Source organism: Diadema antillarum, unplaced genomic scaffold, assembly GCF_040938485.1.
Source record: "Diadema antillarum isolate AM-2024a unplaced genomic scaffold, OU_Dant_1.0 seq00000175_RagTag, whole genome shotgun sequence".
Classification (NCBI taxonomy): Eukaryota; Metazoa; Echinodermata; class Echinoidea; order Diadematoida; family Diadematidae; genus Diadema; species Diadema antillarum.
In genome coordinates this window covers 713,153-732,794 of record NW_027271243.1, presented here as the reverse complement: position 1 = coordinate 732,794, position 19,642 = coordinate 713,153, and the positions used below count along the sequence as shown (strand labels likewise).

The 19,642-nt window shown below is 36.4% G+C and overlaps 1 protein-coding gene across 1 annotated transcript in view; it reads left to right on the top strand.

Annotated features, from left to right (window-relative positions):
- Nucleotides 1–740: 740 nt before the first annotated feature.
- Nucleotides 741–19,642, top strand: part of LOC139728363 (short transient receptor potential channel 1-like) — a 31,325-nt gene continuing 12,423 nt past the window's right edge. The window contains exons 1-7 of the mRNA XM_071639308.1: nucleotides 741–1,229; nucleotides 6,145–6,359; nucleotides 11,554–11,672; nucleotides 12,535–12,642; nucleotides 17,420–17,576; nucleotides 18,095–18,234; nucleotides 19,390–19,506. Coding sequence (XP_071495409.1) covers nucleotides 1,009–1,229; nucleotides 6,145–6,359; nucleotides 11,554–11,672; nucleotides 12,535–12,642; nucleotides 17,420–17,576; nucleotides 18,095–18,234; nucleotides 19,390–19,506 — 1,077 coding nt within the window. The 5' untranslated portion in view covers nucleotides 741–1,008. The remainder of the gene's footprint in view (nucleotides 1,230–6,144; nucleotides 6,360–11,553; nucleotides 11,673–12,534; nucleotides 12,643–17,419; nucleotides 17,577–18,094; nucleotides 18,235–19,389; nucleotides 19,507–19,642) is intronic.

The following is a 19,642-nucleotide window of genomic DNA, read 5'->3' as shown; positions in this document are numbered from 1 at the left end:
AAAAAAAAAAACACACACACACACACACACAAAAGTAAAACAAAACGATCGTAATAACAGGTGGGTCCCGCCTTTTATTGGGATTGCTCTGTTTTGGATATCTCAGTCATGATAAACCAGTTTTCATCCCCCCCCCCAAAAAAAAAAAACACAAAACGTTGAATTCCTCTTGGAATTTCATGCTCTGTCATATGGGGTTTCTCGTTATCTCAGTACAAAATATTAAAAACCTGAAGTTATGTCTCAACCAAAACTATACAATCCCTTTTATGCATGACTGATAATACTGTATGGTGAGTGCGAAACCAATTCTACATTCCCAACATTTTGACAATGAAAGAAGTAGCTAGGAGATGCTGTAAAGTCAGAGCTAGGCTTGTCGATTACCGCCGTCGTTCTACATTCCATGATAATAATAATGGCAAATATTCCGTGAAATACAACTGTTCCTTCAAAAGAGTCTAATCCGAATATCAAAGGTCAGTTAGCAGAATCTTCTAAATCTCTCTGAATTGACAGAGCGACAGCTCCGTCCATACTGCATACCCGCATTTTTTGTTTACAGCGTGAGCGTTCAAGTTCGCAGACGTGTCTCCACCAATTGAGATTGATATTACTATGTCAAGTTACAAAACTTGATTGCCACATTCTGGAGCATTTGCGTTTAGAAATGACAGCGATTATCGTGTGACGTATACGGCCTTCGAAGTAATAATCTAACAAGAGGCGTTTGTGGCAAGTGGTCAGTGTCAACCTATCAGCAAGTGTCGAATACCCTTCAAAGTTCGCGGACAATCATACCAATGCCCCCGCTTAGTACGTGGGAAATCTTATTTGCTCCTTGAATGAATTCGTTCTACCAAAGGAACGTTTTGTTCTCCAACATTTGACGGAGATTTAGTGCGTTGCAGCGAACATATTGTAACGAAACTTTGTGTCGAAAGCTGGTAATTTTAAGCCATTTTTCGTCTACTTCCGCGTCGAGATAGTTCTTTTGGAGCGGTAGCCATGGTGACCATTGTGATTCAGGATGCGGACGATGACATGACTGAAGTCCAGGGGGAGATGGTAGTCGGGAGGACACCAGAAGTGGTGATCAAGGAGGAGGAGGAGGAGGAGAAGAAGAAGAAAAAGAAGAAGGAAGAAAAGAAAATGGCGGAAACTCAGACTAACACAAACTGGAGGAAACATCTCTCCGTCAGGAGACAAGTTGGTATGCCGATGTTTAGGTACGGCAAAGTAACCCGGTGTTTTCATTCATCTTTCTAGTACATGTAGTTATTCTAGTCGTTCCCCTCCTTCTCACTTTAATGTGTATCATGTACTGTGACATTAACCAGTACACAGGCATCGAAATAAGCTGTGCCCTTTTGCATGACTTGCTGGTTATTTCAAGTTTGTTGGACAATTTTATTTGGCTGTTAAAGTATTTTTGCCGAACCATCTGGACAATGTTAAAGGCGTCATAATGTGCAAAATCATCCTTACAGTGAGGGATTGTCTTTTTTATTTCATTTTGTATCAAGTTACTCTTGCAACTTTCTATGAGTTAAGTATGTTCAACACGGTTACATTGAGCATGTGTGTTGAGTGTTTCATAATTATTTTGTTATGGACACTTTATTCTCGACATGTTTGTTCTTGTAGATAGAATAAGAAATCATGCTTGAATCGTAAAGTTGTATGATGATTTGTTTCGCCCGGTTGGTAAGGAAGCCAAAAAAAAAAAAAAAATTATTTGCAAGAAAGCAAGCAAGGCTTTAAGTCCAATCTACAGAACTGGGCCATGAGAATAAAGTGCCTTGCAGTAGGGACACAGCCGCCATAGGTCTCGAACCACGGAACTGGGATTAACAGTCCCTTGCCCTGTCCACTGAGCCACATTAGCCAGATTTATGTCTACATGACTTCTCGTTGGCCTCACCATCTTCTTTTTGAAATACAGTAAACCTCGGATAAGTCGACGTCGAGTGAGTCGAAAATCACTTAACTCGAAGCAAAATAAAAAGTCCTGATTTTTCCCTATGTATTTTCTCCAAGAAATATTTGGATAAGCCGAAGTACGAGAGTCGAATTTCGGCTGTGTCGAAGTAAAACATTCAGTCCCTTTTGTACAAAATACACGTAGTTTACATCACTTGAGCCGAAGAAGATTTGTCTGACATTCTCATTACATTTAGAGGAGAACAAAAAATCGGCATGTCGCAGAACCCCGTCCCTGGCCTGCTGCAGGTAAGCATGCACACTCAACGTACCGCTATGCACGCATGTCGAATACATACACATGTATACATGTATACACACAGCACATCGATCCATATACTTTATCCATACACACAGCACATCCATACTTTATCCATGTCAAGCCAGAACTCCTTGGTCAACCAATCGTTGCTTTAATATTTTAGTGACAGGCCAAGTGGGCGGAGCTTGTTTGTGCGTGCCCGGCTGGCTGTATAGTTTTGTTCAATGGAGGTGGGATGGGCCTGGGAGAGTGTTTGTCTCAGGGTAGGTTGACAGAGATGGCTACCTATGTTGCACCATAGACATAGCACATGCACATTGCCACATTAGCGCAGACATTCTCAAAACTACGTTTAACTACTAGTATTGATACAAATTCCATGTTCAATTTAGAACAAAATAAGAACATTATCTTCAAGAACAGACAAATTTGAATGCAAACACACACCCGCACGCACGCACACACACACACACATGCATGCAAATGTAATATAATACATGTACATAACTGTGAGTCGAAAAAAAATCGACTCTCGCGAGAGTCGAATTTCACTTAAGTCGACGCATTTTTGTCAGTCCCGAGAGCTTCGACTCATGCGAGGTTTACTGTATTCTGATGCACTATTTCAAGGTCATGTCACCTTTTATCACAGTTAATTTCTCTTCTTTCACTCATCCTCACCCTTCATCACACAGAATGACTCTGATGCCTTCACGAAGTTTAGTGATCGTCAAAAAAATCAATCGAAAATCAAACGAAGACAAAGCAAAACAAAACAAACCATGAACAATAAGACCACATTACAGCCTTGTGTTTGCTATCATCACTTAACACTTTCCTGGGCTGTACTATATTTTCTATATCAAGCAAGCCTCGACATTTTGAATGGTCTTCATGAGCGAGGTTCAGTAGACATGATTCGAGGATACCCTGTTACCACCCGACTATTATACGAACTTAGTCATTAATACTTTGACATTTGTTTTGCACTTAAGCTGTGGGGCAGATGTTCTGTCCAGTGCGTGTGTGTGTGTGCGTGTGTGTGTGTGTGTGTGTGTGTGTGTGTGTGCAATGGGGGGGGGGGTCGATTAACAGTGGCATGCTCCTTTTGCGAAAGAACCCTCATTTCTTTTCGCTGATTCTTTTTGATGACATCATAGGAATCTAGAGTTCACTCTTGTCATGGCATACGTTCCATTAAGCCACTTCGGAACGCAGATTCTGTGTATACCGTCTATCCATCAACATGTCAAGTTTCAAAGCCTTTTGAAGAAATGTGTGCATGTATATTTGCGCTCATTATTTGCAGACACTAAGTAGCAGTCCTAACAGAGTATAGAGGTTGAGCAATGTGTTCAACAAAATATATGTATGCAGGTGTGCACCTATTACCTTTTACACACAGAATATGATTAATTTCTTTTTTGTTCCGGCATTGCAATTTTGAAGAAGAAAAAACTGTTGCTCGTTCTCCTTATTCATACATGATTAAGAATATATATCACACTGGGTGTAAACGTAAAAGGAGAAGAAGAAGAAGAAGAAATCAATAGTATAGACGTAAGGAAATGAGTCTTGGTACGAAAGCAAGTGACAGTATGACATTAACAAAGACCTTCAAGTAATGTCAGGCAGGCTTTGACGACCATATACGTTTCTCTCTTCAAATAAATCTCTCTCTCTCTCTCTCTCTCTCTCCATATATCTATATCTATATCTGTTTCTATATCTATATCTATATCTATATCTATATCTATATCTGTATCTATATCTATATCTATATCTATATCTGTATCTGTATCTATATCTATATCTATATCTATATCTGTATCTGTATCTATATCTGTATCTTTATCTATATCTATATCTGTATCTGTATCTATATCTGCATCTATATCTACATCTATATCTACATCTATATCTAGGTCTATGTCTATATCTATATCTATATCTATGTCTATATCTATATCTGTATCTATATCTATATATCTATATCTATATCTAAGTATGTATATATGTACGTATGTATGTATCTATATATATGTGTGTGTATATAAAGAGAGAGAGAGAAAAGGAGAGAGAGAGAGAGAGAAAGAGGAGAGAGGGAGATAAGGAAAGGAAATGGTAGAAAGAAAAGGTAGAGAAGGCTAGGGAGAGAAAAGGGGGCGGATAATCTTCATTATTTTTTTTTCAGGGCGGCTGTTCAAACTGCCTTAAATGAAGAGTTTGAAACCCAAAAGTGAAAAACGCCAATTTTTTTCAAAGATAAGCCGTCATCCAACAATTCATTCTCTTTAATGATAGTACACCTGTTACATAACATGAAATACTGTAAAAAATACTAAAATTATCACACATTATAGGCACTAATGTTTTGTATTTTCTTTGCTTTTCAGCAGCTTCAGTTTCAGATATCTCAAGTGATAAAAATGAATACATCGGTTGTTGTATTTAAACTCTTCAAATATTCAGAATTTTGCCACATTCGTATCTTGTGATAGCATCACCACTGAGCGAGTTGTGTTAGGGCTTCAACGCGTTTTGCCTCCAAGGTGTGATGAGAGCTTGTTCATACTGTCAAAATTGGAACAACACCCTCTCGTCAGCACTGTTACTGATCATTGCCTGACTTTCTTTCGTCTTTTGCAAGATTTAAAAACCAAGTAGGATCCCCCCAAAAAGCAATGTACAACAAATTACATATGATCACTGCTCAACCTCTTTAGATGAAAACGAAGGACGTACAATTAGGGTAGACGGACCCACAAGGCATGCATCTGTTCATATTCTTCAAATATTCTGCCAGCAACATGTATATTGGAAGAGAAAAACAAAACGAAAAAGTAAAAAGAGCCTCAAATTATACAATCAAGGTGCGCATATTATTTACAACAGTTAAATAGATGTCTGCGTTGCAAAATTCTAGTCCTGTTCGTCAATGCACTTGCTTGTGGCACTTTGTCATTTTTTTGCTTCGTTTTTTAAAGTCAAGGTGCTATAAATTCTCCGATTGATGTATCTAAGGAATCACGTGTTAATGAAGACAGTAATTTTGCCAATTTAAACACATCTATATTGTGAATGATCTTAATAACCGTCATTTTATTCACACATGGGTATCAATCGATTTACAAGATAATACCATCGTTGTGTTAACTTAGTTGAAGATAATTACGTTCATTGTTCATAATTCGATATTTTAAGATGACGTATCCTGCACTTTCATAAAAGTTGAATTTCACACCTTGCTCTAGATGACTTCAGTGAACAGAGTGAAACTAATACAATAGTTAAAGAGTTCATCAAACTATTATCACAGCCATGGTCTTACAAGTTAAGCGATGAATCGTGACAAATCTTCCATAATGATTTTCCTTTCGGGACATGAAATGAAAATAAAAAAGCCAAACCTTCGCATCACATTTTTCTTGTCTTAACAATTCTGCAACCATTATTTCTCTTCAGGAGTGGAGGGGAAGGGGGCAAAATTTTGTTTTACAAATTGTCAAAGATCAATATGATTTTCGTGGTATTTTTGTGTACAAACCAATGGAAGTGCTGTGAGCATCTGACATCGCAACATTTGCTTATGTGTTTGCCCCAAATATCAATAATGAAAACATTTCACCTTATTAATCGGCACAATGTTATTGTCTTATGTCTGATCTCGATGGTTTCGCCAGTTACCCATTTATACGCCTGGGTCGAGGGGGCATATACGGTAAAACATTTGTCCAAGGGCGTAAGCACTTGCGGGAATTGAACTTGGGACTTCCGATTGAAATTCAATAGTCTTACATTCATTCATTCATTCATTCAAATAATACGCTGAGTTAATACACTTTAATTACGTGTATATATTCATATTTCCTTTCACACCCCTTTACATTGTTTTCCAGGAGCGTTGAGGTCCGCTATTCGCGAGCGAAGACGAAGCAAGAGGACATGTCGGCGTTCACTCATGAGGAGCGGTTCATGGCCGCCGTCAGGGACGGCGACGTATCATTCGTCGAGGAGGCCCTCGACAAGATCCACGAGCGACCACTCAACATCAACTGCGTTGACCGGAACGACCGGACTGCGGTATCAGTGTCCATTATACGAGGCAATCTCCGTGAGTGACCCTTGATATGCTAGACCCTTGATCACGTAAAGACCCGTATTGTTGATGTGCTCTCAGGAAAAGGAAATTGTTTTGGAGTCTGAAAAGAGATGATGGCTACCGACAGAGTATCATGCCCCTCCCTTTTTGCAGGAAATATTCCGGATCCTTGAAAAGTGCACTGGTACCTCGACTCGACCTCGTTAGAAGTAGACGTTTACCTTAATAATTCTCCCTATATATTGACACATATCATTCTCTTGAGATTAAGGAAGCAATTTTGTAGGACTCAACCAGATCATCAAGGATGAATTGTCATCATTGGATTATGCTTGCAGCACTCAAGGTTTATGAATTTCTATTTTGGAATTTCATCTGTCGAAGAGAAGATTCAAGTTGACTGGGGGAAAAGAGGAATGAGGACTGCAAATTCAAGCCCCTTTTCTCTCATTATCCTGATTTCAATAAGATAAACAGGTCTGATTTAAACTTCCACATCTAATGAAGACGCACAAGCACAAAAGACAAATAAACAAACAAACAAACAAATAAACAAAACTCCACGATAAAGTACAATAACACACGTAATGATAGTACCAGTATAACAAACACATGGATGCACACATATGGCAATCTGTCACTTTCTTTCTCTCTCTCTCTCTCTCTGTCTCTATAAAAGGAACAAACACTCACACACACACACACACAAAAAAAAAAAAATATGTATGTAATATATCGTATATTTACATTTGTACGTGCAGTTCACATTACAAGTGTTTCAATCTTGCCTTGTGTCGTCAACAAAGATTGAACATAGTAACAAACTCAAGGCAGGATATGACGTATAGTCTGTATTCTCGACATACAGCTATATCATATAATGTTATACTGTATAGGGGTATGTTATGTACATACCCATATATGCAACTTTGAGCATCCTATTCCTAGAGCCCGACGTGTTGAATTGCCCTGAAGGTCACCTATATCCGCGAATGACTGACAGCCATCACAGTCTCACATAAAACAGACGTTTATGCAGATGTGTCTATTTTCATTTTTTTTTAAACACTACAATGTGTCTCGTTTCGTCAGATGAGAAACATTATATTCTGCTGTATAGGATGCTAAAAATGCTGGTAGAGCAGCGAACAGTATGCTGTAGTAAGTTATTTGATAGTCACATCCTGTGACGATCAGCAATTCCAAAAGTCAGAGATTTGTCGTTATTGTTGTCGTAGTTGCCCTTTCGCAATGAACCATTTCAATCAGTGATTCTCGAGGCAAGACAATGAAGTCATAAAATAATTATCAGATAAAGTCTGCATCAATAATATGAATTTATGTGATGAAATGAAGTAAATGCAGCTTGAACATTGAAAGTGTGATGCATCTAGTTTAAAGACATTATCTCGAGCCTCCGTTTGGTCAATATTAACAGAGTAAACTAAAGCAAACTAGTCACCAGATGGGTGTAGAAAATGTGAAGGTATTATGCGTCAATTAAGGTAAATGTTTAGAGCGTGCTTAAAAATGAGTTTTTATTTGTTTTCTAGGAATACGAATAAGAACATATTCTCGGTATCAGACTTTGATATATCAAATAATCAAATTATTCAGAATTGCGACATACAACAAGAACACCGTAAATAACCCCACTAATGTGACAGCAACATTTTCCAATGTACATTATGATGTTGCCCCTTGAAAATGTTCATGTCAAATAGGTTATATAATATATGATATGATATATATATATATATATATATATATATATATATATATATATATATATAGTGTATGATATATTGTAACATTGTTACGGCGTGATATCTATGTAATTCTGATACGGAACTAGAAAGTCTTACTGGTTCTGCAGAAGGTTCCCTAAAAACTTTCCTGAAATACACTGTACCTTTTCCTCGAAATATTTACCTCTTCATGTCCTGACAAGAGGAAAGAAAAAGGTCTCACTGATATTGGTACTACTTTCGCCTATTTAGATGCATGTAGGCCCTATACGTGTATTATTTCCCTGATAAATCTTAATAATGGAATACTGCGACATTAATGTGTGTAGCACATCGGCAGCCCTGCTGCATATAAATCTAATGAGCTATTGCAATGCATGTAATACTTGTGTTATTTCCGTGATAAATCTTCATTATTGGCGTACTCCCGACATCGTTGATGCGTGAATCATGTTCATGTTGGGAGCCCGTTATACTCTGCGAACACATAAATGTAACGATGAAATAAGATAACATGAAATGATATATAGGATACTACCAGCGTCTTTAAAATGGATACATTAAACTTGAATTGAACTTGAACTTTACTCTGTTTCATAAAAATAAAACCCACAACTTTTGTACGTATCAGAAGACGGTGACGAGTATACAAACATGCAATACATAAGAACTATAAAAAAAAAGAAAAACATGGAAGCTGGAGAAGACCAGGGGTCTTGTCGGGGTAGTTCTTAGCAAAAAGAAGAAGGTGAAGCAATATTGCTGTACGGTCACAACGAAAAACAGATGAAAATATTACAAAAACAGATACAAACGAATACATTTTTAGTTATAGAATTTTGTGATAGTGAATATCTTAACCCACAGAGAAAAAAAAATCACAACATATTTACAATCACCACGTGTCCCAATAAAAAGAAAATCTAACCATCTGACAAATATCTTTTGAGATTCTTTCTTTAAGATATTAGTAATGGGAACATTTGTAACTGTATCTGGTAAAGAATTCAGTAGTAAGGGTCCAGTATATCCGAGTGTGTGCATTATGTGCTTCCCATCTCCTTTAAACAAATACTATCTATAACTATGAATCTGATCATTAGATATAAATACTGTAAACCAGAAATCATCTCAGGTAACAAATTCATTTTATACTTAAACATATACATAAGAATATTAAACTTATTAAATTCATTATATTCAAAACATTCATCTTTAGGAACAAAGTCATTGAAGGCGCTTTATGATGAGAATTTGTGCAATATCGAATCGCTTTTTTTAGAAGGATGAAAAAGAGATGAAATTTAAAATGTTATATTATAAAGTCGAACTCTCATTTGTAAAATACCTTGTAGTCTGTTAATTACTCCAATATTTCTCGAAATTCTCTTCTTTGTCATGACTATGTGTTTTTCCAGTTCAAATTACAGTCAATATAAAACTCTAGAAATTATGTACCTTCTACTCCAGACAGTTTTACATCATTTATTTTTGCATCACAAAATTCAAATTCTAAAATATTTGTGTTATACTGCTACGAAAATATGTATAGTTTGATTTTATCAATGTTTACAATCAATCTTTTATCACCAAACCACTTTGACAATTTGAATAAATCATTACTGAAATTTTGTATCAACTCGTATAAATCAAAATGAGAAATCAATAAAAAGTAAAATCATCGGCACATACAATGAATCTAACCATCGGTGAAATATTACACATATCACTTCTGAACTTGTAGAAACAACAATGACCCTAACATAGATCCCTGGGGAACTCCACGAAGCGTATCACGTGTATCTGATAACGTATCTTCATTATAAATAGTGTGACTTGTGTCCTATTATTCAAATAACTTCTGAACCACTTTAACAATCGAAGACCTCCAATACTATAACAATCGAGCTTTTTGATTGATATTTCATTAATAAACTAATCAAAAGCTTTGAGCAAATCGAGACAAAAACACGAACAACATACAAAATATCATCTATTGAACTCAGAATTCTGTTCTGGAGATCTAACAAGGGCTATTTCAGTTGAAAAACTAGTGTGAAATTCATATTGAGAATCACATAGAATATTGATATCTGACAAATATAGGCCTACATATAATCGGATGTATATTATACTAAATTTTCAAGGATTTTTGAGATATGTTAATATTGATATTAGTCGGTTTCTTTTAAATGTAATACTTATTTTCTTTTTTTGTGTGTGTGGAAAGATTGGAATTACTGTAGCAACTTTCAATAATACCAGAACGATTCCTGTTATCAATGACAAATCAAATGTATGAGTTCAAGGCTTTCACGATGAATAAAATCCTACAGTTTTACAAGCTTTAAAGCTTTTATGTAGGCCCCATCATATTTCTTATACTTACTAGTGACATTTTCATACGATGTGACCATGTACATTTGTGTCAAGTATATTTTCTTTTTCTTTTTCTTCTACAATCAAAAGACATGATTATATATATTTTGTACTCTTGTTTTGTTGTCAATAATTTTGTAATGTCATCATTGAGAAAATGGAAATATGAAATAAATTTGAACTAAATTTGAACTAAATGAATAAAATCCGTAAGCAATCACTATGTGTCAGCAGAATATTGTCTCGAATGTTATGTTCGGAATTGTGTTAAACATAATCGTGCCATTTTGTGGCACTGATGCAATCTAAGATCTCGTTCAACAATTAATAGTGAACCCCTTTCGCATTGGACGTTGATAGAACGGTTTCGCGAGGAGAGATATTCATAATACTAAAGACAGCAACATATCATACATTCATATTACTGTCATATCAAGCACCGCAAACGATTTAAAGGACAAGTCCACCTAAAGAGAAATGTGGATTGAGTAAATGCAGCAATATTAGTAGAACACATTAGTGAAAGTTTGAGGAAAATCAGGCAATCTGTTAAAATGTTAGAATTTTTAAAGTATCTGCACAATCACTGCTGGATGAGGAGACTACTAACGTGTGTGATGTCACAGGCGTACAACGACATACGGAAAATATAAAGGGAATTATTTTCACAAAATGTTACTTTCGAAAAAAAATACACATTTCTTCGACTCGTCACTGATGTATGTTAAGGGTAATAATATTTCCCCTTGCCTCCTGAAAGAGGAAAGTCAAGTGTTCTTTTATTTTGTGAAAAAAGTGAAAATATCTTGAATTTCTTTATATTTTTTATATCGTTGTACACATGTGACATCACAAGCTGTAATAGTCTTCTCATTCAGAAGTGGGTACTAGTAATTAGAAACTTCAAAACTTCATAACTTTTAAACGGTTTGTCCAATTTTCCTCAAAGTGTTGCTGATGTGTTCTACTAATATTGCTGCATTTACTCAATCCACATGTCTATGGAGGTGAACTTGTCCTTTAATGATAAAGTTGACGCTCATGAAATTTACCTCGTCTGACCTTTGACCTTGTCCCAGTGATCCTGAAGCTCCTGCTCAAGCACAATGCCGCCGTGGGGGACTCTCTGCTGCGTGCTGTCGACACGCAGTTCTTCGAAGCCGTGAAACTCATATGCAAACATTCCGAGTCGTATGGGGTAAGATAACACCGGCTTCCTCTTGGTCACCTCCCGATGCAACATTGAAATCGAAAAAGAATTCTAGATAATGTGTTCTAGTCAGCTTCTAAAGATGATAAAATGAATGAATGACTGATTGATTGATTGAATGAATGAATGAATGAACAGACAAATAAATGAATAAGTGATAAGAAATAATAATGACATTTGTCGCAACCATTTCAGGTGCAAAAGGGTGCGGCGCTGAAGGAAAGTGAAGGATTTAAAACAGAAATAGAGACGGTTTAGGTGGAGGAATCTTGAATGTGATTATTTTCCATGTCAATCGAGCAGTTATTGAAAACATATATTCTGTTTTCTCTATGTCACAAACAAATATATTTGGAATGTAAATGTGAACAGAAAACAAATAGCGTGGATAACGTGAAGCAAGTTGACAGTATCAACAATGTGTTTGCCAAGAATGAAATACTGATATTTTTCTAATGCTTTCTCATTTTCTCCAGTGATAATGATGATGATCATTAAAAAGAGGATGATTGCATTCATCCGAGTTTAAAACAGTTAAAAACAGTGAAGTAAAGAATATTGGAGGTAAAAGAAAACGTGAAATTGATGGAACGCATCATAAGAGAATGATAACTTGATAGCATGTAAATGTGTGATGGCAATCACACCGACGACGAAAAGACCAGAGAGTGGAATTATACAGAACGATGAAATAATAGAAAATTAAGTAGCCTTTCAAGCTCTGGAAATATCACTCTGTAATCATTTAATCATATAATACTACTCCATGAACACAAAGGTAAATGCATGCGTAATTTTATATTCTATTTTGTGTTTATGCTGTTGTTTTTGGTGGTCCTTTTTTGGCTAGGATCGGCAGATGGAAGTGATAAACTGCCGGTCTAAAACCGACGATTACCACCCGGAAATAACCCCGATCATTCTGGCGTGCCACCACAACAACTTCGAGATTATTGACGTGAGTATGAGTCTCGAAACATTATCCTCTATATTCGTTTCAGAGAAAAGCACTGAAAAAAAAATTGTACATAGTACTTGGTATATTATGATATACATGTATAATGTATGGCGTTTGGTGTATGGTAGGCCAAACCTGCCTTAGCGGCAACCTGTCTATAAAGGGCCAAGTTTTCGTCTTCCTAGGGTGCCCGCTATAGACAGGTTTGAGACTGTACTTTGTACATGTACATAGCGTGTGATATGTGGTATGTGATATATGATATATGATATATGATATATTACCCACACTTCACTATAGTATATCAGTGTCTGTATACTACTACAGTATCTTCCTTGTGTAGCTGCATACATGAGGGTATTACATTTTTTTGTTTGTTGGTATACTCCATAAAGAAATTAACGCGATTTTAACGTGTGTGTATATAGCGTATTTATTGATGTATATGCACTAATTTGTGTTTGTTTGTTTGTGTATGCAAACTGTCATTGGTGGTAGTAATGATAGAATGAGGTGTAGGAGAGACGTTGACAAAATAATGCAGTGAGTGTACAGTGCACAGTGTTTGTTTGTGTTCCCACTGGTGTGATTACATTTTGGTTCCTGTCTTGAAACTGTAGATATTAAACTGATAGCCAAGAACGTATTCATTAAAGGGTTATTCACTACCAGTTAATAATTAGTCTGAAAAGTATAGAGTAGAATATGAACAAGCAAGATATATAGTGAAAATTTGGTCAAAATGGGATTAAAAGTAAATAAGTTGACATGGAATTTTAAATAGTTTACACTGTGGTGTGTGTGTAAGTGTGTTTTTTTTTTTCACAGAGTTCACATACTAGTAGTAGTAGTATTTTTGTCATGTATACTATGAAGTGATTCACAAGGTTTTCAGATTGATAAAACACTCTAATTTAAATTTCACACTGCGTTCACAATGTGTTCACACTGTGCTCCACATTGTGTTTCACACTGTGGGACACAGTGTTCTTTCCGACAAGGGAAGCCCAAATATAAATGTGGAATGAGTAAAGGCGGCAGTATTAGTCTCACGCATCGTGGAAAACGTAGTACAAGCGAATCCAAATTTATGAACTTTAAAACTTTCAGTGTCGTCATCGCTGGATGAGGAGACTAAGTACGTACTACGCTTATGACGTCATTATGGACAACAATATAAAGAAAATATAAAGACAGATCAACATAAGAATTATTTTTACTTTTCTAGCATAATAAAAGAGCACGTGATTTACCTTCTCTCAGGAAGTAGGGGATAATATGACCCTCTATTATATGTCATTAACAAGTGGCAGGAATGTAACGAAGTGCAGTATAGTCTCCTTATCCAGCGGCAGTGATGGCACTGAAACTTTACAAATTAAAAACTTTTGAATTGATTGTCTGATATTCCCTACAAGTATTGCTACTTTCACTCAATCAACATTTATATTTGGGCTTTGGTTTCTGTAACACAGCCCTTGATACCTGACGATGAAGGAGTAATAGTCGGATCCATTTGTACGTCCCTCTGAAATAGGAGAAAAGGGATTGCAACTGATTTCTTTCATCAAACAGTACTTAAATGGCTATACCTTGGGCCAATGAGAATATTGTGTCATTGTTGTGCGATTTGGCGGACAATCTATATCATTCTGTCTATCGTCCTTGGTATTGTTATTGAACCATTATAATTTTGATCATAACAAAGAAGGATAGCTTAGCAAATCCATTCATTATTACAGTTAATCAGCGAAAGAAGGCAAGAGAGATGGGGGAGGGGATCCACGGAAGTGGTTGACTCTGCCTGACACAGCTATTACAATAAAATTGGTAAAAACCCACTTATAACCAAACCTCACCGTAGCTTTCATTGTTTTAGGGGACACTTTAGCCCCGTTTAGCGGTCGATTCAATCTCCAGGACAAGACCTCTGTGCTATTGATCTTTCTCGAGAAAGCTTCGAGTAGAAAGCTAACAAAGTAACAAGCTCAGAGCTCAATCGACAAACACGTCCCGCCAAAAAGTCGAGAGGTTGACCAGGTCAAGAAAGGTACACGCCCTGGTACCATGTCCATCAGCGATTTTTTCCCTGTCTGTAATGTAAGCTCACAAGATTTTAAAGTAATGCGAGGGTCTTTTGTTGAAACATACCCAGGCTTAAAAGCTCAGAAGGATTGTGGGAAATCTCTCAAACGATTTTACTTAGTACCTTTCATGCTAAGCTTAGCACCCCCCCCCCACAACAATTGTTATTCAGGCATGATGCTCGTTATGCAGTGACCTGTAGTTCCAAGAATGAAGAGAATTTGTTTCTTCACTCTAGCTTTGACGAACAATTTGATACTTACTTCGTGCTAACAACTCAGAAGGCTGTTTCAACAACATAAAGTACTTAGAGCGAAAACATTATCGCTTATCAACAATAATCTTATGTTAAGACGCTTTATGTACAAATAAATGATCACAGTTTGAATACACCTGCATAAATCGTGACTCATCATCGGTTAAGACTTGTCCAGAGATTTCAATTCCTCTTTTTTAAGAGCAGTTCTCCTTGGAAAGATCATCACAGATTCGCAAAACGCATAAATCTCTTTTTCTTTTTACTTTGCCTCAACAAAAACATATAAAGATGAGTATTACTGTATAACAATGTAAAAAAAAGAAAAAGATGTTTACGATAGTGTGTCCCGGTATCATTTTTTTAAAACCACTCAATTCTATCCATATTACACAATCAAAGTGAAAAAGTGAAAAAAAAAAACTATTGTGCTGTGTACCATTAGGATGGAGCATTCTCGATCAGGTAGAGTAGATGGGCTTAAATTGATGCCGGAACACGCTATCATAAACATTTTGGGGTCTTTTGTGCATAAAATGAAAGCAAAGAAAGAAATAAATGATTTTTGTTTTTTGTTTTTGACATTGCTATACACTCATCTTTATTTGTTGTTGTTGAGGTAAAATAAAAAGAAAAAGAGACATGCATTTTGCGAATCTTTGATGACCTTTCCAAAAAATCTTTAATTGTAATTTTTGTTTGACTGGTATCACCATGACGTAAGGTGTCACGTGGTTCATCGGGGGTGCAGTTGTTTTATGATGTCATGGCTATATTTATATCTACGCAAGATTCAACGGTCAAGCATTAGCATGACCCCTTGTAAATCAAGACAAGTGTTTGCATACTATGCTACGGGAATGACGCTAATGACGATGCGTGATGATCTAGAGAGAGAGAGGAAAAAAAATCAAGTATCTATAGTGTTCAATGTTATACGGAGACTGAAATCGTCATGGATATTTGCTTCAATTCTTTAGCGTTATTTTTTGTTTGCCTTCTTCTTAAACAACATTAACACTTGCATGATTTTATATACGAGGAAAACATCATGATGTATAATGACACACTCAATAGTGCATGAAATAGCAGTAGATTAATGCGTATATTGCAAATGATCTAAATGCGTCGCGCTCAGAAATGTTTATAATTAAATAGACCATGGAGCAACATTGTTTTTATCTTTATTTCTATTTTTTTTTAATTGGGAACACTTTTAAAAAGATACCAGGTCTCTACTTGGAAAATTGTTCCAGTTCTTGATAAAATTTTGAGTTCACGTAAATAGTCTATAGACAGAGCATGCAACGTAGTGAATGTGTGCGATTTTGTCATCCCATTGTACCTCCCTCTTCCTACTCCAGGCTTTTAGCAAGTTATTATCATTCCTGTTTTAAAGTAGAGGCTTCAGTAGAACATTACGTGGTGAATACATTAGAAAGTGTGTCACATTCTCTACATCACAAGAATCGCCGAAGACCAGGCTAAAATATGGGATATGAGTGCCAACCAGCCTGGGCTCAAACGGAATAACGCGCATCTATGTCAGTATATCGGGCAGTCAAAATCATGTGCATGTACATGTGAAAATTCCCTATCATCTCACTGAAAAAAGAAAGAGAATGTCATGAGAATAAAGAAACAGATAGGGCAAAGCATGATGCTTTGCGAACTGTCAATAGTTTCATGTGTAATCGTTACCACATTTTGTAATCTTTACTGCGCCTCGCCGTTATGAAATTTCACGCGTAGAGAAGGGTATTAATACTCAAGTGTCATACAGGACATTGGAATCAGTAGTTTATGATATAGGTTTATGGCAATCTCTGTATCAAAATGATACCCGAAATGGTATCCACTGAGAGCATATAATGTATAGAACTTTGGGTATGAAAGGGTACCGTTATTTTATGGCATCCCCCCTCCAGTAATGTTTCTCTATTTCCTTTAGGAATGCAAAAAATGCAACTGAATTATGCGTGACATCCAAAATATTTCAGGCCAAACTGCCTCAGTTCAAATTTAAGCCATCTATCTATACCATGTAGTGAGTGAATATTCATGCACGGGTTTATTAATTTTCTGGTATATGCTCTAATCCAGCGTGATCTAAACACTCGCTTGATTTCTCGGCCATACGGTCTGTCTTGTTATTAAAGCGACAATGAGGTACATGTTGTAGTTTTAAAATTATGGCTGCCGCTTGAAACAAAACAGAAGAACAAATTATAAAAAAGTGAAAGGAATGTTGCATTCAAAACCCCAACTGTGTATAGAACTATTTGAGCTACGATCTGGGACTTAAAATAGGGCGCATGCCAGATGCGTTTCAAATAGATGTTTCTTTTTTAGATGATTGTTGTTGTTGTTATTGGCATGGATTTCAGACAAAAAAAAAAAAATAAATGGCTGTCGTTTCTCTCTTAATCACCGCAGATCCTTCTAAAGTACGGCGCTCTAGTGCCGAGTCCCGACTCCTCGGATTCGGAGCGAACGGCGAAACACACGCTGCAGAGATCGGTCGGGACGCTGAACATCTATCGCGCCCTCTCAAGTCAGTTCTACATCTCCAAGACCAGCAAGGACCCGATTGGTCAGTTTCAGAGACTTCACATTAGTTTTCTTTCCATTATATTAGTTCCTTATTCATTTGATCTTCCAAAACCACGATCCAAAAAGTGTAGGTTAGCACTTGCTTATGCTATCTCGTAGACACGCAGTATGATACAACCAATTTATGTATGAAGAATTACGAAGAGTATGGTACTTATTCCTGAATTTCGTATTGTTGAGAATGGTACCATTATACTGTGTAATAAATGACCTATGAGAGTAATACCTCCATAATTATGAACTATATGCCATGAAAATAACTTAATAATTTATTAAGGTGCGAATTTTCTTCAATTTGTCTCCATCTACACATAAAATTTGTACAATCGAAACTGCTGATCTGTAATTTAACAAACATGTCGAACAAAAGGAACCAGTTGGACTCGAAACTGTCATCTTTCTTGTGCCATCATTAATCATTAAATATTCTCATGCACGAACAATCCCGCAATGATTTGGTTATGAATGATGCGGATTTTATTTCTTATTTCTTTATAGGTGATGCTTTTCACCTGTGTCACCGCCTTCGTGAGATGAGTGGCCAGGAGTATGAGTTCAGGTCCGAGTACCTCGAGCTCGCCGACTCGGTGGAGGAATACGCCGCCGATCTGCTCGGTCAGGCCCGTGACTCCACGGAAGTAGGTTTCCCTTCCAGTGGGCTACGCTTATCTCTCTCCCTTCCTCTCTTTCTCTCTCTCCCTTTAAACACAATGTTCTATTCATCTATCGATCTGCCTATTTATACATTTATCCGACAATTTATCAAATTACATTTTATCTATATTTGAAGAGTTTGTTCGCAAAAACCGATAAGTCCATGTTTGCCAAAATGAAGATATTTGCGATTACAGGTTAAGAAAAATAAAGAGAATAATAAGAACATTTTTGCTTCTTTTGGCCATAACTTCAAAAATGTACCTTTATATGTAGTGACCAATATATCATTTAAAAGGTATTATTTTGTACTTTATGACAGAGACCGCACTTCAAAATCTTCAAAAATGAACTTATCGGTTTTTGCGAACAAACCGGCCTTCATATATTTCTATTTACTTATCTTTTTCTACAGTAGATGAATCTGTTCAAACGTCTTTATAGTTGTATATATCTGTATATAACAGCTCTTGATTTTTGTATGTGTGTTGTTTATGTGTGGTCATTTTAAGAAGACTAGATCACTTCTTCCATTTCCCTTAAACAATGTTAAAAGACACCTTTGACGTTAAGGTGACAAGGCCTGAGTTCATTCATTGTTTGCACGGACCTGTTGTTCCGACTTTGAAATCTTTTGGGAATTACCGCATCTGTCGTGTCTGTAGAGCAACGAGCTAAAAAAAAAGAATAAATTAATAACAGAGGAGAAGACATACACATTGTACCGCTCTCCCTATTGTGAATGCAGAAAAAGTAAATAAAAAGATATAATAGGTTTATCGAAATGATTATAATCCATATGCATGGTGAGTGTAATCCAAAAAAAAAAATATATATATATATAAAGATGAGGGTACTTTAAAATGTGTAAAACAAATTATATGATTTTGGTTTTCCAAGTTTACCCCTTTTTATGATTTTGTCGAAATGAGTTGGGCTTTCCCCTGCGACAGCTTCCTGCTGGTGAAAGTAACAAGAAGAAGAGATGAAACTTGCGATACATGATGAAACATATAGAAATATAAGAATATGAAACATATATGAAACATATGAAACCTATGTGACATGAAACATAAGAAACTTATGATGCATGTTGTATGTATTGTATTTTACAAGAATGCATGTCTCTGCATTTTCAGCTGAACAAGGTGATGACCCAGGGTCATAGCAAGGGTAAGAAGAAGCAACGCGAAGGAGGCAACGGGGGAGCAACGCTGGAGAAAGTTTTCATGGCCATCTCGTACACACAGAAAAAGGTAACTACAACAAGATAAAAAAAAGACGATGAAATGTTTATTATTGTCATACCAACGTTCACTGAGCACAAGGATGCTCCAGCATCTGTCCTCTTTCATCATCATCATCTTCTTCTTCTCCTTCATTTTGTCTCCT